The following is a 22,952-nucleotide window of genomic DNA, read 5'->3' as shown; positions in this document are numbered from 1 at the left end:
TCGCCAGGGCCAGTGTTAGGCTTGCTGGGGCCCAGGGCAGAAAGCTGAAGCCTGAGTTTTTAAGTGAGGTGAAATTTGCAGCGGGACACAAGCCAAATCAGACTCCTGAAAGGGCGACAGTAGTCTGGAAAGGTTGAGAGCCACGGCCTTACAATATGTGCTAACTAACTGTGCTAAACAATCTGCTCCATTTGCATTTTGCCGTGACGCTGGGGGCACCTTTCCCAGACCTGAAGACGAGCTCTGTGTGGTTCGAAAGCTCGTCTCTCAGCAACAGAAGTTGGTCCAACGAAAGATATTACCTCCCCCACCTTATATCTCTTTCTAATATAAACACAATTCTTCCTTTAATGCTTTATTACACAGGTCAGCCATACTATAAATCTGCAGTTTCATGCAATCCTTGATATAGAGTCTGATCCAAAGCATACTGAAGTCAATGGGCTTGGGATTAGGCCCATAACCCAAGGAAAATCTATTGTGAATGGATTCCATTCCCTTTGAAATGTGGGTGCTGGTGTGTACCTTCTCCTTTTAAACCCGCATACAAGGTGACACTCCCCCTGCCCCCTCCGTTAACAATAACTAAGGCTGGAGTAGGGGCTCCCTTACTAACTTTTAATTCTGCTGCAGACCTGGAAGGTTAAAGGGCCCACAACCGCCCGCACCACCTACCACCCTTTTCAGCCTCGGAACAGACACACAGCAAGAAACCATTGTCTAAAAACATAATTTAATATGATTTTTTTCTTGGTGGTGGTTAGATTGTTTGCCAGACTGGAACAGAGACTTGACGTTCATTACATCATCATTCACCCGAGTATTGCATGGAAAAGGAAAGAAGAAAGTTACACTTGACCCCATACAAACAAACAAACAGCATAAGAAGAACCAGTGCATGTAATAATTCAGACCCACTCTTCAGATCAATCAATCAATCAAGATGATAATAATAAAGCAAAATGTATCAAGACTGATAAGCTCTAACTTAGTGTGAGTGACAGTTTTACCCTGGAATCTTTTATACACTCATGGAACTAAGGTGCTGGTCAGTTTCAAGCAGCTGATCTCATGGTGTAACAAACACAAGGACAGAGATACACCAAGGGCTGGGGTGGGGGGCTTGCTTGGTTTGTTTCCACCAATCAAATGTACAAATTGAGAACGACGCGAAACTGACGGTGGCAGGGCAGTGGGTACAATGCAATCGGCCACACTTTTAATCGGGGTATAAAAGGAAGCCAGAGAAAGTGCTGTACTTATTGTTGTTGCCGCCGTGTGCTTTGCCTCCGTCCAGCTTGACGTACACCTCGTCCCCCGAGTCCAGGTGCAGCACCACGCTGTTGCTGGCATAGTCATAGTTCTGATCGGCATCCTGCGCAATGGCGCTGGCCCGCACCTGCAAACCAGCCAACCGGGGTGGGGGGGGGCTCAGACGCTGCCTCCACTAGCCCCCCACATCTCACCCCTGCCCCCAAATCCTCCACACCTGCCTCTCTCCTTCCCCCTCTCACTGACGCTCTTTCAACCCAGCTAACCCCTTCCCCTCTTTGCCCCTTTCCCTCTCTAACCTTCAACAGCCTCCTTACCTCTTTTTACCTATTTCTCTCTAACCTACCTCCTTCCCTCCCTTCACCGCTTAACCCACCCCCAGCCTCCCTCACCTTTTTTCCTCCTCCCCCTCTATAACCCTCCCCCTCTCTAACCCTCTTCCCCCTTTCTCTTCTCCTCGTTTAAAACCCCATCTTCTCCCTTCCCTCCTTCACCCCCTGTAGCCCCCAACTCCGCTGTCCCTCTTCATCCTCCCTTTCCCCCAGGCCCTTCTCCTTGACACATATTTATTTCCTCTTCCACTTCCCAGATCCCCCCCTTCCCCCCGCCACACAAACATACACTTTCCTTTCGCTCACTTCTGCACATTCACACCCAGCTCTTAACCCCTTCCCCCACGGTCGGCACACCGAGAGCTCCCCTTAGCACAGCCTGCCTGCCAGACAGGCCGTTCCCTAGACAGCGTGCCGCTGGGAAAAGTTTCCTGCACGTCTCAATCTCATTCCCCCTTGTTCCAGGTAGCGGCGTTTCTAAAGTGTACAGGAACCGTCCCCCGTAAGGCTCTGACTTGTCACCTGGAGGGTCCTGGAACATGGGGAGGGGCGGCCCTGCCCAGACTGACAGAGAAAAGTCGGGGCAGGAAAGAAAAGTCTGTTCTCAGAAGTGGAAAATCACTACATTGAAGGAAGGGAGGGGGTAAGAAAAAGGTCGGGTCCCCTGTGCCCCAGACTCTCCCCAGAAGCCAGTGTGGAAGGCAAAGAGGGAGGGACCCAGGGTAGGGGAAAGAGTCCCCCACACAAGAGGGAAGGATCCAGGAAAGAGGGAGTCCCAGAGCCAGGAGGGCTACGAGACAGTGTGATGGGGCAATCTGCCAACAGGCACAAGCAGAGGTTCCCAAGCACACAGGAGGGGACAGACGTGCACAGGGCAGCAGGGACAGGATGGCAGTCTCACAGTTTTCTGCCCATAGGGTGATGCCATCCCCGTAGGAAGGTGTCGTGAGCACCGGGCACAGGATGGGGGCAGGGTGTCCTGCACTGGGAGGGTGGGAGCAGGGTCCTGGGCACAGGGAGGCTGGCTGCCCTCCAAAAAGTGGCACAGGAGAGGGGTATCCAGCTCTCAGTATTTATAATGATCATGCTCAGGAGGGCATCGCAGGGACAATGGGGAGACAAGTATCCTGGGAATAAGATGCCAGGGCACAAGACTGTTCCTAAGTGCCACAGGGATCCAGGCATGGGGGGAGGTGAGGATCCCAGGCCCAGTGGGTGAGGGTGCTGGTGTCCTGGGCTCAGGGGGTGAGGATCCCAGGAATGGGGAGATGAGGGTGCTGCTGTCCCAGCCACAGGGGAGTGATAGACCCTGGCTCAGACCGAGGTTCCCAGACACAGGATATGACTGTGCCAGTGTCCCAGGCATGCGGGGTGAGAGTCCAGGGCTCAGGTGGTGAGCGTCCCAGGCACAGAGGTGTGCCAGTGCCCCAGGCAGGGTAGGGTCAGAGTCCTGGGAATAGGAGGTGTGAAGATGCCCTTGTCACAGGCACAGGGTGAGGGCCCCGGGAACGGGAGTGAAGTTCCTAGGCACACGGAGTGAAGGGCCCAGGCACAGGGGAGGAGGGCCCGAGCGCAGGGCTGAGGGTCCCAGCACAGGGGGAAGGGGAGGATCCTGGGGATACAAGGGTGCTGGTGTCCCAGACAGGTGGGGTGAGGAGCATGGGGGGAGGGTCTCAGCCCAAGGCAGAGGGTCCCAGGCACAGGGCTGAGAGTCCTGGGTATGGGAGAGTAGGGGACGGGGTGGAGAGAGGTGAGGGTCCCAGGAACATGGGGAGTCAGTGTCCTGGGCTCAGAGGGTGTGGGGCACTGGGGAGTGAGGGTCCAGAGCATTAGGTGGGGGGCATGTGGGTCCCAGCTCAGGGCTGAGGGTCCTGGTAAATGCTGAGGGTCCCAGCCCACAGCGGGGCAGGGGGAGGGTACTGGCCCCGGGCGGAGCGGGGAAGGACTGAGGGTCCCAGCCCGGCATGGGAGGAAGGGTCACAGGCACATGGGGTACTGGTGCCCTGGACCTAGAGGACAAGGGGCACTGGGGTGAGGGCATAGGTGCTGGAGCTAGGGTGCTGCCGCACCCCTTGGCTTAGAGTGGTTTCCATCAGATAAAGGGTTTTTCCAGGTTGATTCAGGAGGGTCCCTGTCAAGGAGAAGGGTCCCAGGCAGGGGGCGGGGCTGAAGGTCCCAACTCGGGGCGATGGAAGTGGGGGCGGGGTTGAGGGGGCGGGGGCTCGGCCTGGGGCTGCGGAGGGAGGAATCCCGAGGGAGGTCCCGGGGCGGTGGAAGGGGCGGCCCGGCCCGGGATGGTGGAAGGGGTGGGCCGGTCTGGGGCGGTGGAAGGGGGGGCCCGGGGATCGCGGCCCGGGGATGTGGAAGGGGGGCCCGGGCCGGGGCTGTGGAAGAGGGGGCCCGGCCCGGGATGGTGGAAGGAGGGGCCCGGGGCGGTGGAGGGGGGATCCCGAGGGAGGTCCGGGGCGGTGGAGGGGGGGCGGGGCTGTGGAAGGGGGAGCCGGGCCCGGTCTGTGGGGGCGGGGGGGGAGCCAGGCCGGGGCGGTGGAGGGGGGGCGGGGATGTGGAAGGTGGGGGATCCCTGCCCGGGATGGTGGAAGGAGGGGCCCGGGGCGGTGGAAGGGGGGATCCCGAGGGAGGTCCCGGGCGGTGGAGTGGGGAGCCCGGCCCGGGGCGGTGGAAGGAGGGATCCCGAGGGAGGTCCCGGGCGGTGGAGGGGGGATCCCGGCCCGGGCGGTGGAGGGGGGAGCCCGGCCAGCCCCCAGGACCCACCTGGCCGTTCTTGCAGAGATCCGCCCACATGCTGGTGCCGTCCCCGCCGCGCATGAGGATGTGGTAGGTGAAGAAGTAGATGCCCCGCACCTGGCAGCTGAACTTGCCCGTGGCCGGCTCGTAGTGGTTGCCCAGGTTGGTCACCACGTCGTCGAACTTGAGCACCTCGTAGCCCTCGTGGGGGCTCTTCAGCCCCACGTAGAAGGCGATCCGGGGGCCGCTGAAGGCCGCGCTCAGCGCCCCGCTCACCTCCCCCGCGGCGCCCGGCCCGGGGCCGCCGCCGCCCCCTGCCGCCCCGGGCGCGCCAGCCCCGGCCCCCGCCAGCCCCGGCAGCCCCGGCTTGCCCGAGTCTCCCCGCTCTCCGGGCGGCCCTCTGGGACCGGCGGGGCCCGGCTCCCCTGGCGGGCCCCGGGGCCCCGGCTTGCCCGGCCGGCCGGGCTCCCCCTTGGGCCCCGGGAGGAAGGGCGGCGGGGGGTTGGCGCTCAGGTCCTGCAGCGCCTCCACGGCGGCGGTGCTGCTGGGGCCGCCGGCCCGGGCGCTGGCGCTGGCGCTGCTATAGGGGTCGCAGATCATGCGGCAGGTGCCCATCATCTCGTAGTGCGCCGCGCTCTCCGGGGCCGCCTGCAGCAGCAGCGGGACGGCGATGAGCAGCACGAGGCCCATGGCGAGGGCCAGCCCGGCCGCGGCCAGCAGCCGCTTCCTCCTCTGCCAGAGCCGGGCAGCGAGCGCGACCAGCTCCTCCTTGCTGGGCGAGGTAATGGTGACTCAGTGGCGAAGCCTCCCTGCGGGGAGGGCAGAGAAGCGGATCAGCCCCCGGCCTGGGGCAAAGCGGCTGCCGCCCCCCCTCCGCCCCCGCTGCCCCCCTCTAGCGGGGCGCCCGGGCAGCCTCAGTCCCTCGGCATCGCCCGGCCGGAGCCTGCTGCGGGGCACCTGCCAGCCAGCCCGCCCCGGGCGCTCCCGCTGGACGGGGCCACCCAGCCTGGCAACTGGAGCAGCAGCGTGGTGCGCACTGAGCGAGCCCCTCCCCGGGCAGGCGGGGGGGGTCACTAGCGCCCACCCCCCCCAGCAGCCTCAGCCCTCGGGGATCCTCCCCCCAGCAGCCTCAGCCCTCGGGGATCCTCCCCCCAGCAGCCTCAGCCCCCGGGGATCCCCCCCAGCAGCAGCCTCAGCCATCGGGGAGCCCCCGCCTCGCAGCCTCAGCCCCCGGGATCCCCCCCCTCAGCAGCCTCAGCCCTCGGGGATCCCCCCCCCCAGCAGCCTCAGCCCTCGGGGATCCCCCCCAGCATCCTCAGCCCTCGGGGATCCCCCCCCCGCAGCAGCCTCAGCCCTCGGGGATCCCCCCCTTCCCCCGCAGCGGGCAGTGCCAGGCGCCAGCGGTAACTCACGAGCGAGCGGGGCGGCGGAGCAGCTCCCAGGACGCGGGCGAACAGGTGGGGTAACTTTCCCCCAAGTGCTCAGCGCAGCCGGGCCGGGAACAGGGCCCCCCCCCGCCGCCGCCTCCGGGCCGGCTCAGCAGGCAGCCAGCATCGCCGCGAGCCCCCAGCTGGTCCGCACCGGGAGGTTTTACTCGCTCCGGCGCGGTCCCCGAGAAGGGACGGGGCGAGGCTTTTCAAGCCGGTCACTCCATCCTCCCTGCCCCGCCGCAGGAGCAGCCGGCGAGGATCCACAGCGGCGCGCTGACTGCAAGCGGGGCCGGGACGCCACCTTACACATGGAGCCTGCCCGCCGAGTGATGCTCACACCTGCTAGCTGCGCCCATCATGTCCCGGCCAAGGTGACTTGCGCTCAGTGTTTGCTACGCTGTGATTTCTCTCCCCGCCGAGACAGAGGCAGCGAGTGGGGTTGCTGAGTTCAGCCTGAAATCAATTATACTCTCTAGTGGAAAGTCAGGCTCCCCTTGGACTAAAGCCCGTGTTTGCTTGGAGAATAACTGGATCATTTCGTGGGGCTTTCCCGTCATTAACTAAAACTACGATCCTCTATTCAATACCTTTGTGCATCCCCGCGATCTCTTTCCTTTTCTTTCCTTTTCGGCTATTGACCAGGGTTTTAGAGTTTTCTGTAAACGTTTCCCCCAGATCTTTCTAGTGTTTTGTTTGCCATTCTCCCCCACATCACAGCCCTAGATCCTCCTCTCTGCCAGGATTAAGTATCTGGAAGGCAATATATTCAGCAGCTAATCAGATACGATGTTTGCTATGACAAAGTGTTCAAACTGCCTGCTGAAAGCTGATTCAAAACTGTTGACATTCATAGGAGATATAACACTATTTCCATTCACAAAATATCAAAGACAATGGTGCTGATTATTTTCTACTTAATAGAGCTACCAGAAATGGTTGGGTTATTACATTAACTACTCTCATTCCCCACAACTTCTATGCACCTTGTTCTGTTCTCACGCAGATTTTGTCTTCCAGAGTTACTTCTTTTTTTTACACCATGTGAGATCAGAAACAGGCCCAATATGTATGTGTGATTTTGCCCAGCCGGAAAACCACAAAAATATAAACCTCAAACACTGGCCTTGATTCTGTCCTTATTTACTCTGGTCTAAATCAGGAGTAACTCCAGTCAATGGATTTACAATGATGGGGGATCAGAATCAGGTGTAACATTATTTATATATTTCTTTGAGAGATGAAGGACCAGAACCCCAACTAATGTCAATCAGCACTGACTTCAAGGGAGGTATGTCAATTTACATCAGCGGAGGATCTTGCCCATAATTTGAATTGTCGAAATTTTCAAATATAGTCCCATTTTTTAAAAATTCCAGTTAAACACATCATTATAGTCACAGAACAAAAGATATTAAGTCATTCATTTGTCAAACTTGAAATGCAAACCCCTTGGTTTTATAAAGAGTTGCTACTAAACAAGACAATATTCATGGATCCACCAAGACAATGCTCCCGTCCAAAAGATGAGACTAAAGATCTGCTCACATTAAAGGAAATTCACTATAGTAATGACATTGGCGTGAACAGCTGTTGGAGGCACTGTACAGGGCAGGGCAGTGGCTTTCAACCTTTCCAGACGACTTTAGCTCTTTCAGGAGTCTGATTTCTCTTGCGTATCCCCAAGTCTCACCTCACGTAAAAACGACTTGCTTACAACATCAGACATAAAAATACAAAACTGTCACAGCACATTATTACAAAACAATTGCTGACTTTCTCATTTTTACCATGTAATTATAAAATAACTCAATTTGAATATAAATATCGTACTTACATTTCCGTGTGTCGTATATTGCACAGTATAAACAAGTCATTGTAGGAAATTTTAGTTTGTACTGACTTTGCTAGTGCTTTTTATGTAGCCTCTTGTAAAACTCAACAAATAGATGAGTTGATGTGCTCCCAGGAAGACCTCTGTGTATCCCCAGGGATCCGCATACATCTGGTTGAGAACCACTAGGTCAATGCAATGTAGAGTTCACTGAGCTTAATTCAGCAACAATACATTTACCTCAAGGGTTTGCCCCAGTATAACTATACTGATATAGCTACCCCATATCAATTTCCTTAAGGGTCTAAGAGGTGACCGAAGTGCCCAGTGGAGAAACAAATGACATAGGGATGATTTTATGGTAAATACGGTAATAATTTCCCAAATTATGATTTCAGTGCAGAGAAGATGCCTAAATTGGCCCAATGCCTATCACCTGGGTCATCCCCCTTTCTACAAATTGCCAGTATTTCCTTTTGCTTTTCTGACTGAATAACAATGTTGTCATGGGCGCTCCTGCATCATTAAAAGTCTACGGGGTTCTTGCCTCTGGGCAATAAGTTATGATGCTATCCACACATCTAATGTGAGTCTGTTGGGCACCCATCCCACAGCTGGAAGAGAAAGTAAGGGGGTTGTTTTATTGTTACACAGATTTCCTAAGGCTAGATTTCAGCATGTCCCAATTTCTTGGTGCTGAAAAACATCAGTTTGCTTTGGTTTCAGCACAGTTAAGGGCGGACTCTTGGTTTGAAAGAATAGTAAAACTTGTAGGTCAAAGGAAGCAAGTCATTTGGGGCCTGATCCAAAGCTCATTGAAGTCACTAGCCCTTAGGCATCACGTGCAAATGATGGCATGTACACTTATTACAATTGCCACCAAAAGGATTCAGAGTCCTTCTAGGAGCTTTTATTGCAATTTAAAGAGTGGTGAATTAAGACCTTTCAAACTGGAATGCGTATGCTTATGGCCCAGATTCTTATCCCAGTTACACCCATAGGAATCCTGAATAAACCTAGTGTCTTCACTGGAGTTACTCTGGATTTACAGTTCTATATCTGAGTTCAGTATCGGGGCCCTTGTGCTGAGAATATCTCCTTATCTCTCCACATCTCAGTATGTAAAGCTGCCAGGGATATAGGTTTAACAGAAAACCTGTAGAAAAATTGTACAGATAATTAAAGAGGGCCACAAAATTACAGGAACCAGTAAGGAATGTGCAGCAAAACATTTTAAGAAAGGAGATCACAACGTTCATCTAGGATCCTTTCTCCTCCTTTGAGTTAATAGTTGTATCCCACAATATTCTTTTAACTCCACATACTTGTCTAAAGCCTGGTGGAATCTGTTTCCAATAGTTGCCCTCAGTTTTATCCAAATATTAAGTAACTAAATAAATTCTGCTTAAATTGCTTTGCTGATTAGCCCTTCCTAAGCTTCAGTTAATTTCTCTTTTGTTTTGGTATTTGTCACTTGCTCAGATCCCCTTGTATATATGAAGCCTCTGTATTCCCTTCAGAGTTTTGTATACCTTCCTAAGATGTCCCTTTAATCTCCTGTTTTCCAAAGACTGCAGCTACACAGTAGCTTTTCTAACCCTTCCTGAATAATTAAGTTCCTGTATCATTTGGGCTGTCCTCTCTATTTGCATTATATCATTTTTATAATAAGGTGACTGGGACTATGAACAATATTCCAAATGTGGCCTCACTTAGTCCCTTATACAATGCTAGGATAATTTTCTATGACAGGGATCAATTATTCCCACAAGTCAACAAGGACAGAACAAGTAGGAACAGGCTTACAGCTGCAGCAGGGAAAAAACTAGGTGAACTGTTAGCAACATTTTTATAAAGGACAGTTAAGCAATCAAAGAAACATACAAGATGGGTGACAGACATGTCAATAGTTAGATTAGACACCCTTCTGCCAGGGATTTTTTATGAATAATTTCATTATTCTTCTATGATGCGCAGAGATGGGCTAAATTACCCACTAGAGGTTCCTTCCAAATCAAATTGTTCTAAGATCGGAATAGTATCAGTTTAAGGTCTGATATATTTAACCCAGGGGGGTTAAATCCTGCACTTTATGGGATGTGGCCTGAATGATTTAATACATCTTTTGCATGTAACTACCACTGTGATCCTGTCAGATTCTGCCACAGGTAAATTGAGTAGTAGCTTATTCTGGGAGTAGCCCCATTGCAGCCAGTGAGACCATTCCTGGAGTAAGATACTACTTATTGTGAGTAAAGGTGGCAGACTCTGGCCTGATACATTTACGTATGCCAGTGATTTGTTTGCTTTTCTTTCCTTTACTGCAATAGATAAATGTTTTGGACAGTATTTACCCACCAATCTTCCTAGCGATTCATTTGCGCCTCACCCCCATCCCAGCCCTAGATCCTTCTTGCTACTAGAATTAACTATCTGGAACACAGTATATTCAGCAGCTAGTAAAATGATACATTTAGTCCCTATCTTAAAGTGTTCACAGTTCTTGCTGACTGCTGATTCAAATCGGTTAATGTGGCATTTGCCGAGTATAAAAGACAATGGCTCTGATTATTTTTGCTTAATAAAGGTACCAGAAACAGTTGGGCTATTAAATTAACTGCCCTCATTCCTGACAAATCCTATGCACCTAGTTCTGATCTCATTCACACAGGTTCTGACACTGTTCTGATCTCATTCACACCTAGTTCTGATCTCATTCACACAGGTTTCTGACACTGTTGGCTTAATAGAGTCATTTCCAATTTACACCACTATGTAAACCCAACAGGTACATGTGGCTTTGCACAGTAGGAAGGGCATAGGTTAAACAGTACAAACAGCCTCATGATTCGCATCTGACTGTCTGCAGGGCAGAACCTGGAATAATTGGGGTGGTACTGGCTTAAAGCCAGAGTGTGAAATCAGAATCAGGCCCACTGTTTTTAAACATACGGTAATTTCTATTACAGATCTAATTTGAAATGAAAATATTTTCACATATATTTGAAATATAGGAGTTATTATCATTACAATTACACACATTATTGTATTTACAAACAAATGTTAGCTACTACAACTGCTCTCTACCACATTCATTTGCTGTACTTAAAAGACAAAAAGCCAGAGCCCCTTAAAAGGATCCCTCGCCCTGTAGATGGTGGTTGGGGAGTTAAAGTACAGAAGGGAGCCGCGCCTGGTGCTGCAGTCCTGATGGGGGCAGTGGGCATAACATAGGCATAACCTTTAGGACCTCCATTGACTTCAATTGGAGAAGGCTGGACTTACAGTGAGAAGGTATATTAGAAGACAGGTGGAATGATTTATCATCACTGAGACAGTAGCTATTCAGAAAAGCTAAACAAACTCACCCTACATTCTATTAAACCAATGAGAGTTTTGCCATTGCCTTTAATCGGAGCAGGATCGGACCCTTTGATGTTACTTCCTCAATGTCTATAATGTAAATCAATGTGCACAAAATCCAGATGGGGATAAAGAGAACAGATATTACAAAATTGTTGTTAAAGCTCGTGCCAAATGAAATAACCAGAGGGCATGAAATACAGCTGAAGAGCAGTCAGGCCCTAAAGGAATGTAGATAGAATTTCTTTACATAGACACTAGCTGTTAATAATTGATCCAAAATGGTTCACCTGGGAAAAAGAACAGTTCAGCTACCCACGCTGCCCCAGATCCTCAGCTGCAGGTGAAAAGCGCTCAGAACGGCTCAGCTCTCACAGGCACGGCTCAGGGGTAAGGGGAGAGTGCGCAAACGTGGCTTTAAGTCACTTCTTTGGTCCTCTGAGCCTAGGGGTGTCCTGGCATCGGCCTGATCCCTGGCATAAATTTACACTGGATGCCCACAGCCCCACAGGATTGTAAGGGATCCCTGGCCATGCCTCCTAAACTGGCAACTGAGGGGAAGTGAAGGAGCTGCTATAGCAGCTCTGTGCTTCCTGGGGAATTCTCATATGCAAAAAGAAACGTCAGTGCCCAGCTAAACCAGTTTCAGTGCTTTAGTGCCAGTAGAGTGGTACAAAGCTGCCTGAGGGCCATGATCCCTGTGGCAAGCTCTGGCTTAGAGAAGGTTTGGTGCTTAAATGGTAAATTAAAGCAAGCCACAGGACAACATTCTGCAGTTGTTAAAAGGCAAGATTGCAGAATTTGGGCCACAGTTAGGGTCCTCTTTCCCCACCCAGTGTTCCAACGTCTGCATTTATAAACCATTGGAGGGGAACCAGGTGAGCCCTATATTTGTCTTGTTCAATTTGCTTATTTAAACAACCACCCCTTTTCTAATGCACCCGTTGGACTAGCTCTGCCATGCTTATATGATCGAATAACTGTTTTTCTAACTGGGGTGGGGAGAGTTTGCTACAAAAATGGTCCAAGTTAACGCAACTGCATTTATGGAAAACATACCGGCGATTTCAAATGGTTGAGTAACCATTTAAAAGTCTGAGCTCACTTTCAGTATAAGACAAAACCCCTAGCTACTAAATTACATAGCACAATAGCTGGTTTTGAGCGACAGGAATTTTCAGGCATGGAGATAAAGTAGGACTCACCTATTACCGTCAGAATAAACTAGATCTCTATTTGGCTGCAGTGTGGTTGACATTGTGTATATGTGTGTGCTAGAAAACCCATGACAAAAACTGGAAATCGGCAATCTTTCTTCCAATCCCTCTGCAACGTCCTGGAGAACCTACTTCTCAGGATCATCAGAAAGCTGTCCTGGGATGTGGCTTTGGGGTCAAGACACACAACCAGTGTATTTATTCATATTCTCCCCCCCACCCTCCGATTTAAGCAAACTCCTACACACAATTCCTAGGCGGATTATTTCTGCGATGCACAGGGATATGTTGCTGCAGGGGGATGCAGTGCATGAATGGCTGGTTTTAGCCAGAATTCAGGCATACATAATACCTCTTTTTGTAGTGTATATCTGCTTCCATCTGGGAGTCCTCTACACCTGTGTTCATGTGCCAACCAGAATTTGTCCTCCTGAGCCTCACAAAGTTATTTTAAAAAAAATCAAATCTGCAGGGGGTGACAGATGGCTGTATCTGGACCTCTGATGTACTATTTTCTGTTACATTGCTGAACTTTACCTAACTTTTATGTGACTAAACGTTCTCCTTGTTACCATTACCATACAGCACCATAGTTGTGCATGGTACTTGACAAATAAAAGACTTGGCCCTGTCCCCGAGACAGTGCTCTGGAAAAAAACAGTTCACCAGAGTGTGGGGTGCTGAGTGTGGGTCTATACATAACCCAGGATAGATGTTTATTGTGTGGAACAGAAGCAGTAGTACCTTTATATCAGAGCCTTGCAACCCAACCACAAGTGTCCAGTTAGGGTCAGATATGAAAACGACTCAGCTCACTCGACTCAACTCAGACAGGGTCAGTCATGGGGCCCTGGGTGTGATGGCAGGGCTGGGATTGTTTGCATGGGGTGGTGGCAGCAGTGCCACCAAGTGAGGGAGCGCTGAGCTCACACCAGCTGTTTCCCACCTTGAGGCACACACCTGATGTGGCCAGATGGGATCCTTACCCATACCCCATCTTGCACTCTGGGTAGGGAGTACTTCATGGTGCTGTGCAAAAGCTGCCCTAATTGCAGCACTTAAGGAAATCCAAGGAGGAAATGATTGGGGGGGCTCTGCATGTGGGTATTTATCCTGGGCTGGGGCTCCCACCCATCCTCTGCCCACACCCAGGGTCGGGTAGAAGGTGGCAGTGAATGGGAGGAGGAGGAGCATGGCTGCCCCGGGCCCGCACAACAATGGAGCTGTCCTGACACCTGACTGCCCCAGCTATGCACTGGAATTCCAGGGGGCTGTGGCCCTGCTGGGGGGGGCTGCGGGGTGGGGAGAGGGTGCGGGCAGGTTTGTGACTTGCAGAAGCATATAGGTCTGTTTGCAGTGCCCATGGTGCTCCACAGGCCTCAGCTCCTGCCGCTCCTTGTAATCCAACGAGATCCAGGGTCAGTCGGGTATGTAAACAACCCAACAGTTGGGCTCAGATTGGGTTCGGGGCAGCTGTGGTCTAGTCGGGTTCGGGCTGGTCTTTAACATCAGGGATGACAGACCTCTGCTCTATAGGCAAACTTCGCAGAAAGTTTCTAATCCCTATTACTAACGGATGGGTAAGTGCACGGTAACGTTCTCCTGGGCCACATGTACATGTCGCCATGCCCCACTTCAAGGCTTTCTGGCCAAAAGTTGCAACACCTAACAGCGCCCCAGAGACATGGAAGAGGGAACCAGTCAAGACAGAGAAAGGAGACGCTGAGCCAGGGGAAAGAGCCAGGAGGCGCCTCTCTGCGCCAGCCAGGTAGGGAGCAGGGGCAGAAGTCTCAGCTTGGAAAGGTGTTCAGGAAAGGTCAGGCAGGAAGCCTGTTTTGAGTGGGCTGTAAAGGACCGTGAAAGCCCATTTGGAACAGGCCACCTGGGAGAAAAGGGCTGGAAGATTTGTATGGAGTTGGGTTGAACTGTTCATTTTTTTATGTTCCAGTAAACAGCCCCATCAAAGGGGAATCTTAACTACAACATATGGAATAGGTGTACTTGATGGAACGGACACAGGGGAAACTGAGGCACAGAGCCACGTTAAGCCAATCCTAGCACAGGCACATTGAACACAATCAGGTGGTCCAGATAACACGCACTCCCCACTCCTCGCCTGGCTAGCCAGGGAATTAGCTAACAAACCTATTGGATCACTGCCGATTATTTTTTAAAAATCATGGCTTACCAGGGAAAAAACTGGATGGAAGCTTTAAACTGATAGAAAAAATACAGGTTCCAGTGAAAAGCTGAAAAAGACACAATGAGCATAGTAGCCACCTCTTGTTGCATGCATGTAATACTAGCCAAGAGACAAACATTCACAGATCACAGGAGAGAGAGCTCCGTATTCAATCTCTTGTTCAATAGATGACCCCTGATTTTAACCCCCTTAGTCGCACCTCATCACATGTTGTATCTGTGATTGATTGATCCATACTTTGTTATTCATTTATTTAATAAATATTGAATTAACACACTGTTAATCTTCCAAAAAGAGATCACCAGAGAGGAGAAGCTAAACAATATAAAACTAAATTAAAAGCAAGACAAAGAGCTTCACTTAGTAACTCTGTAAAAGCAGCAAAGAATCCTGTGGCACCTTATAGACTAACAGACGTTTTGCAGCATGAGCTTTCGTGGGTGAATACCCACTTCTTCGGATGCAAGAAGAAGTGCATCCGAAGAAGTGGGTATTCACCCACGAAAGCTCATGCTGCAAAACGTCTGTTAGTCTATAAGGTGCCACAGGATTCTTTGCTGCTTCTACAGAACCAGACTAACATGGCTACCCCTCTGATACTTAACTCTGTAAACTCTCTCTCATAACCCTCCCCCTCCCTTCTCATTCCTTGTCACTTCATCTTGTTCAAAATGCAGCGTAAGCACTTCAGGGCATGGAAACATGGTTTTTTCCTCTCTTCTGGACAGCACCTCGCCCACTTTTGGAAGCGATATAAACATTAACATTGCAATTTAGACCCCAATCCTGCAATGAGCATCTGATGGGCAGCCCCCTGCACCTGCGTTTAGCCCTATTGACTTCAGTTGGAGGAGCATGTCTATGGGGTGGTACAAAGGGGTAGAACTAAGGAAGGAAGGAAAGGAAAGTTTAGGCTAAATAACATCAGGGAAAACGTCCTGACTGAGATTTTTCAGGCTGTGGACTGGATTCTCAAGGGAAACAGTGGAAGCCCCTTTGCTTGGGAGATTTAAACTATGCTGAGCAAAGCGCTAGAGAGTTTACTGCAGGGATCAATCCCACCCTGGCATGAAGATAGATGAGAAGCCCTAACAAGTCTTTTCTAGTTCTTTCTTCTAGGATTCTTATATGCAAGGCTGATGCTGACAGCAGCCAGGTGGTGTGTCTATGACTCAGCCTTCACGTCACCGCTTACAGTGGAAAGGTAGCGAGCAGCAGAGTCAGGGGATGAAAAAATGAAAGGAAGATGAGAGGCAGGTCAGTGTTCCCCTCCAGCAATCCCTTACCAGATGCACAGAGCCCGTTGCAGAGCACAGGCATAAGGGGCTGGTAAAGACAAGAAACATAAGGAATGGCTGGTCACTTCACTCTGCGTGCAGCAGAGTAGCAATGCATCATCCAGGCTTTAAATGCTATTCTGTTGTGCCAGCATTTTGGAAGTAATTACTGATGTAAGACATGGCCCAGGTGAGTTAACCTTCAAAGGCTGCCTATCAGAGCAGAGAATGGCCATCGCTGGAGTGTATTCGGTGTGTGGAGCTGTGGTTGAAGAAATAATTGGTAACACAAGTGGGGTTTGCAAACTAGGGGAAAACAGCCAAACAATGTAGTTTGATCCTGTTATCCAAGTGTGGGCCTGATCCAGAGCTCACCGCAAACAACAGAAGCCTTTCCGTGGACTTTGGCTCTGGCCATCACATTTGCAGTGATCTGGAAGATGAGTGCAGGGGATGTAACATTTCAAACCTGGAGATGTACACATTAAGCCAGCGGTTTTCAGCCTTGTTTCATTTGTGGACCCCTAAAAATTTTCAAATGGAGGTGCAGACCCCTTTGAAAATCTTAGACATAGTCTGCAGACCCCCAGGGATCCGCAGACCACAGCTTGAAAACCACTGCATTAAACAACAGGTGTCTGAAAAGGTGGCTGGGCAGGAATAGTGTTTGGCCTTGAAATCTGCAAACAGATAATTCTGAAATAATCTGGAAGCCTAAATGAATTGAGAATTTGAGCTTGATTCATCACTTCTTTATTTCAGCTTTATGTCGGCGTGATCCCATTGAAATCAATGGAGTGGCACTGGTGTAAAACTGGAGCAGAAGTGGTGAACTAGACCCTCCTATTTAAAACAATGGTTAAAAATTGCAGCTTTACATATATCCTTAAAAATACCCAGTCTGCCTCCCTCCTTACGCCTTATTAAGTAGTACTTAAACATGCCCTCAGCGAGAGATGCACCACTATACAGAAGTGTATGCACTATGTAAGTCTTCAGAATAGGATGTAAGCGGAGAACATGCACTGTCTTTACAGAGAGGCAAATTTTACCCTATATTAGTAGTTCTCCTATGTGCCCTATGTTCACAATCCTGGTACATATACAGATATAAACCATGGGCATCATCTGTAGCCAGGACTCAGGACTAACACCTCCAATATTGAACAGAGAAGCTGAAACATTTCTTTCCTCCATACTTAGGCAAAAGCTCACTTCCTCATTTTTGGTTCCTGTCTCTGTCACACTATTTACTATAATGATGTGTATTTAAAAAGGGGCTTCTCTCCCCTCCACCAAAAGACGTTTGATCCAAGGGGAGATGACCAAAAATCTCACTAGATTGTTGACTGTCTTATCACATAAACAGGCATAGCCCCTTTTTCCAGGTTGTCTATCAAAATTTTCTGAGTATAATATTAAATCCCCCACATCCAATTCATATTGGACAGAAAAGACATTGTCACAGGACCTTGACCACATTCTTTCATTATTATGATGATCTTTATTATTTACTTGAATTAATGTAGCATGTAGCATTGCAGCCTCATTGTGCTAGTCACTGCACATAGTAAAGAGACAGTCCCTGCCTCGAAAACCTAATAATCTAAATAGTCCAGATTTTTCCTCTAATGAAATACCAACTCCCACTGGACTAGAGTCAGTACCAGCCATCCAGAAAAGGCAAAGTACTCACTGCAAAAAGCTTTGGCATTACAAAACTTGGATGACACCTCTTTTCAAACAGTTAGGAGACAAAACCATGCGTCATGTCACAGGCACCTTTTAAAGTTATCTGTAATTCCTGATTTTCTCCACATTAAGCCTTGCTGAAGGCAAGGAGATTTCATTTCTCTATATAAGCGTTATTGTCTGCTCACTGTCTGTTCCTCCTAAGCTGCAAGTCATCTAGCTCCCAAATTTTCAAGCCTGACTGTTTCCTGTATGAGTGACACGTCTCGTGGTGACATAAACACTGCAGGGGCTGCTGGGAACAGCCTGAATGCTGAGAACTCTGTCCAAAAGGGGGGAAAAATGGCAAGAATATAGTTATGTGAAGTGAATGAGAAAGGAGTATCATCAAACAGGAGACTGCAAGGCACAGCTATTGAGAACTTGGAAGCTTGCACTATCCCTTTTGTAAACCAATTTCAAAAGGCGCTAAATCATGGCAGCAGTAGTGATGAGTTATGAAACTTGATCATCTTTTACATAGTTTCGATCCTCACAGACACAAGGGAGAATGTCTTTAGATTGTAAACACGTCTGGCCAGGGGCTGTCTCTTACTATGGGCTTGTCTACACAGTGCTGGCAAAAGCACTCTCGAAGGGTGTATTTTGTAAAGTGCGGTATGGTGTTTTGCTATAACTGCCCCACGTATACCCTGCTGGCGTGCGCTAAAAGGTACCTAGTGCACATTAAAGGAAGTGGAATTGCCAGGAAGTTGCAAACTCCCACCCACGGGCTCAACCTCGGAAGCTTCACCCTGAGAGGGGGACCTTTTGTCTGCTGTTACATGAGGACAATTCTTTTGAAATTTTTACCAGCTCGCACTATCGTTTTTTCACTGCCGCCTTTTAGGGGAATGCCTAAATCAGGCAGGCAGGGGCTGTACTTTTGTACTGACGCAGAGCACTTGCCTCTCATCTGAACATGCTGCTTGTTTGGTGGATCAGAAAACTTCCAAGTAAAGTTGCGTGGTTCTAGCCACTAGAACCTCTGAGTTGGCACATTAAGCCCAATTTTCAACCTTAGGCACTGAGGTTAGGGCAGCCAGTTCCATGTTGGGGCATTCAGATAGGCAATCAGGTGCCCAAATAGCCATTTTAGGTGCTTAAGTGCAAATCCGGGTGCCAAATTATGGAACTGGGGGCTGGACATACATATAGAAATTTGAAAACTGGGTTCCTGGTCTTGTTTTTTTTTAAACACATTTTGCCTTTTCCCACACAAGCAACTTTCTGACTATGTCTCTGTGTGTGTTTCACATGACAATAGCACCTACGTGCTCCATTGTGCTAGGGCCTGTACACAGTCATGATAAGAGGTCGTTCCTATTGGTACGGATAAAGATAATTTCATCCACCACTGCAATAAACCCACCACTGGAGTGAAACTGGATTGTTGGCACTGATAGCTGCTGCTCTGGGGTCTCTCCATTGGTAGCACTCCTGCACAGGACTTTGGGGGGGGGAAGGAAAGGGGAGCTCACTCCAGCAAGCCCATCACAGCTTTGCTGGGGTCATAGCAGCAGAGGTCTCTACACACAGAATCCTCTGCTTGGTTGGATGGGGGCTGAGACCTCCCTCCTCTGGGATAGATCCCAGGCTTCCTGAAGACTGGGATCAGTGATCTAGGGCATGGGTGGTAGTATTTATCCATCAGCTCAGCAGATGGCACATATAGGTGGCTACAGTACATCCACTGCCACCCCAGGGAGGGTTGAGGCCACAGCATGGAGGCAGGTCCATAGCCCATATCCTGTCTGGGGGGTGTTTAGGGTCCTATATTGACTTAACCCTAAAGGGCATCACATTCAAGACCACGAAAATCACTCTTCTCATCGTCACATAACATCCCTGTGGCAACTGCAGCAATTACTTCTATGGAAAAGCAACATTAGGAAAGTATTTAATGTAATTGTATCCATCTTAGTAGCTAGAAATGAGGCGGAGCCGCCAGCATCATATGACTAGCCCATTCTCCATGGAGCAAGAGCAAGTGCTTGGCAGACCATGCTCTGAGAGCCATTGAGTTACCCGGATGCAATCACCATACCCGGGGAAGATCTGAGCTTGGCAGCGTATCTGACAGCTGGATCAGTGCACGGCCTCCTGGCACCATGTTGGGTTATTGGTTCAATACCGACTGGAGTCAGGAAGTGGAAATGTGTGTCTATGATTTACCAGAATAGAAGAGGTTACTCATTGTAAATATACTGCACATATGGTGTGAGAGTGACAATGAAATTTCTGGTGTAAAAAAATATTGTCTTCATAAAAGGTATGTAATTACTTTGGAGGATTTACTCAACAGCTACACAAAATCCAGTGGAAGCAGTCTAACCTTTCTGAGGTTTATTAAGCTTTCTTTTTATTTATGGAAATGTCTCAACTCATGCAGGGCAAATGCCAGTAAAATACTAGAGATGCTGTCTGATCCAATTTTCATGTTATTTACAGACTCACATGGCCTGATTCTCCTCTCACTTACACTGGTGTTAATCAAGAGTAATTTCACTGAAGTCAAAGGGGTTACCCCAGCATTAGTTAGGGGAGAACCAATGATCTGATCCAAAGTGTATTGAAGTCAATGCGAGTCTTTCTACTGACTTTAGTGGGGTTTGGATCAGGTCCTGGGGCTGGAATCTCATACTGTACTTCCTACAGTTTACCGCAAAATGGTGATAACAACTTAGAAAAAAAACCCACGTGTTTTTATGCAATAGTGTAGATAGGCAAAAAAGACCTTGCTATGCACCAAGACTATCCTTAATTCATATCACATCCAATAAAACCTCGTCTACATTAAAGGAACATTAAGGATGCAAAGCCAAGCACTCAGAAATGCCAGAACTAAGTTTCCTCACCCAACCTTCATTTGTGCCTCCCCCTGCCCCATGTGTATGATTTATGACACCGTTTTTAATTACATGGTCACATACTATTTTTGCACAGGAGCTCTTCCTCACTCAGTGCACAGACTGGATGACACTCACTTATGCAATATTAATTTTATCCTCACCATTCAGTGTGTGGCTCCATGCTGTATTTACTGTACACCATCCGAACCCTTCACTAATTACAAAATTATTCATTTTCTCATGGGCACAGTCAACCTGTGGAACTCATTGCCAGGGGATGTTGTGAAGGTGGAAACTGGATTCATAAAAGAATTAGATAAGTTCATGGAGGGTAGGTGCATCAGTGGCTATTAGCCAAGATGGTGAGGGATGCAACCCCATTCTCTGAGTGTCCCTCAGCCTGTGACTGACAGATGCTGAACTGGATGACAGGGGATGGATCACTTGATGTTTGCCCTGTTCTGTTTATTCTGTTCATTCCCGTTGAAGCCGTGGCACTGGCCACTGTCTGAAGACAGGATACTGGGTTAGATGGACCATTGGTCTGACCCAGTATGGTCGTTCTTATGTTACGTTCGATGTTGCTCTCATCACAGCATCTTAGTGCTTTATGAACTCCAGTGAATTTATCTTCACGGTATCCTTGTGTGGTGGTGGTATTATTTCCATTTTACACATGGGGAACCCAGGCCTAATTTTTCAAAGTACCTACCATGTTATACCACATTATATGTCCAGAACAGAGCTCCTTTTGACCTCAGTTGCATTTGCGAGTGCTCAGCACTTCTGCAAATCAGACACCAGGTTTCTCAAGTTGGGTACCCAGAAAACAAGGAGCACAACTGTGAAAATGTTGGTTGATGTGAGTTGTCTGGCAGCACACAGGAACTCTGTGGCAGATCCAGGGATAGAATCCAGTTATGTAGGATGGCATCCAACTGCCTTAAGCACAAGACACTCCTTTCTCTTCCTCCAGTTCCCTGCTTCATCCACTACGCACCTTCCAACTTCCTACAGAGAACAGCACGATTGGCCCTGTGCACTGAATGAGGCAGAGGGCCAGTGAAAAAAAAGGCCAGTGTCGTGTAATTAAAGATGTTACCTTAACGCATATGCACAAGGGGGCCAAATTAAGGTTGTGCTGGCAACCTTAATTCTGGCATTTCCTAACGTATGCACTTTTCCTTGACTTTGCAGTGTTAACACTCTTCTAATGTAGTTTTTGTGTGTGTAATTTCCCAAGCTTAAAACAAAAAGTGGAAGAAGAGAAATTAAATGATGTGGAACCGTACTGACTCCAAATGGCTTGTCAGCAGGGATGGGACCTATAGCTCCACTGCAGAGCCCTCTACCTCTTGGACTGCCAGAGTTACGGTTAGCAACAGAAGAACCTCTCAGTGTGACTCGCAGCTATTTGCTAGACAGCAAAAGAATGTTGAGGCTCAAGATTAATGGGTTCAATTCTGGAGTTGTAGGGGAGAATGCTCCTGGCTCCTGCTCCTGTCCCCCCCCATCCTCAGACCCTGGCCCTTCTCCTCTCCTTCCCTCCTCTGCTCCTGACCCTTTCCCTTCCCAATTCCTGCTCCTATCACCCTCTTGCCCTCCCCCTGTCTTCCCAACCCCCCATTCCTCATCCTCTGCATTCAAGTCAGGCTGTTCTTCCTTCTCCTTCATGCTAACTGGGCACCTGAAGCAGGGGCACTGAGAGCAGAGAGGAGACAGTCACCCTTCTCTCAGTTCTCTGCAGCCCTGGTGGCATCCAGCAAGAGCAATCGCAGGGAAAATCGCACGCAGCCCCTGTATCTCTGGGCTGGAGCATGCTCAGTGCTCTGTGAGAATGGCACATGTAGGACCTGGGAGAGGCTGGATGATGGTCAATGCAGGTGGAATCTTTGGAGAATTTGGCTGCAAAGCTCTAACAAGTCTCTAATTGGCAACTGTGAACTGAGATTTTTCAGAGGCTTATAACTTGGGCAATTTTTTACAGGAACAGCAAAAGGCACATCCCTGACAGCAAGGCAAATCTCCCATCCACCAAATGTCACGTACATGCTCCAAAGCCTGGAGGTGCTACAGTTTGTCTACAAAACAGCGGTAAGTTGTTGGGTTGTTTTATTTTAATATGGGCAAAACAACTTATTTTTCCCTAAGCTGATTCTTGGAAATGGCTGAGCCATTTTAGTGAAACTTCTTCCCCCAACATAATCAGCCTTAGGCAGACTCCCAGCATGGAGAAATGTTGGCAAAGCAAATGTTTGGCAAAGTTATAATCAACTGAAAACAGGGTCTTATAATGGAAAGTGTTGGGAACCCTTAATTGTAGGCATCAGTATCTCCACCACCTATAGTAATAGCTGGGGTCATTGCTGTATCATTCCGAAATATGGAAATGATTCTCAATTTATATTCAATCTTCACTCCAGGAAAACTCCCAATAAAATCAAGAAATCAGTACTAGATTAAATCAATGAGTTTTGCCTGAAGAAGGACTTTAGAATTTGTCATATTTAGGTTATGCTTTGTCATAATGGTATTTTGCCAATTTTCCTTTGCACCTACGATAACATTTCAGAAACCTCTATCTTTTTAAATACAGACATTCCTTTATTTTGTTGTTGTAGTATCAAGCGATGCAACATATTCCTTTCTGCCTGCGCTAGGATACACTGCTAGTTGGAGTAAAAGAAAAAAACAACAAC

At 49.0% G+C, this 22,952-nt stretch overlaps 1 protein-coding gene and 1 long non-coding RNA gene across 5 annotated transcripts in view; one reads left to right on the top strand and one right to left on the bottom strand.

Moving 5' to 3' along the window:
* Window positions 1-732: 732 nt before the first annotated feature.
* C1QL2 (complement C1q like 2) lies at window positions 733-6,521 on the bottom strand. 4 transcript variants are annotated; one of them, XM_045032646.1, is made up of 3 exons: window positions 6,367-6,521; window positions 4,377-5,158; window positions 733-1,399 (listed from the first exon to the last, which is right to left on the bottom strand). In XM_045032646.1, the coding sequence occupies exons 2-3, from the start codon at window positions 5,037-5,039 to the stop codon at window positions 1,220-1,222; spliced, it is 843 nt and encodes a 280-aa protein (XP_044888581.1). In that variant the 5' UTR covers window positions 5,040-5,158; window positions 6,367-6,521; the 3' UTR covers window positions 733-1,219. The 4 variants fall into 4 exon arrangements, with proteins under 4 accessions (XP_044888581.1, XP_044888582.1, XP_044888580.1 ...); XM_045032647.1 differs by lacking the exon at window positions 6,367-6,521 and adding an exon at window positions 6,117-6,299; XM_045032645.1 differs by lacking the exon at window positions 6,367-6,521 and adding an exon at window positions 5,931-6,064.
* Window positions 6,013-22,952, top strand: part of LOC123378618 — a 36,469-nt gene continuing 19,529 nt past the window's right edge. The window contains exons 1-2 of the long non-coding RNA XR_006582679.1: window positions 6,013-6,150; window positions 22,241-22,347. This is a non-coding gene — a long non-coding RNA (uncharacterized LOC123378618). The remainder of the gene's footprint in view (window positions 6,151-22,240; window positions 22,348-22,952) is intronic.

This window comes from Mauremys mutica, chromosome 10 (assembly GCF_020497125.1).
Source record: "Mauremys mutica isolate MM-2020 ecotype Southern chromosome 10, ASM2049712v1, whole genome shotgun sequence".
Classification (NCBI taxonomy): Eukaryota; Metazoa; Chordata; order Testudines; family Geoemydidae; genus Mauremys; species Mauremys mutica.
The sequence above is the reverse complement of the archived record's forward strand: the minus strand, read 5'-3'. Positions and strand labels throughout refer to the sequence as shown.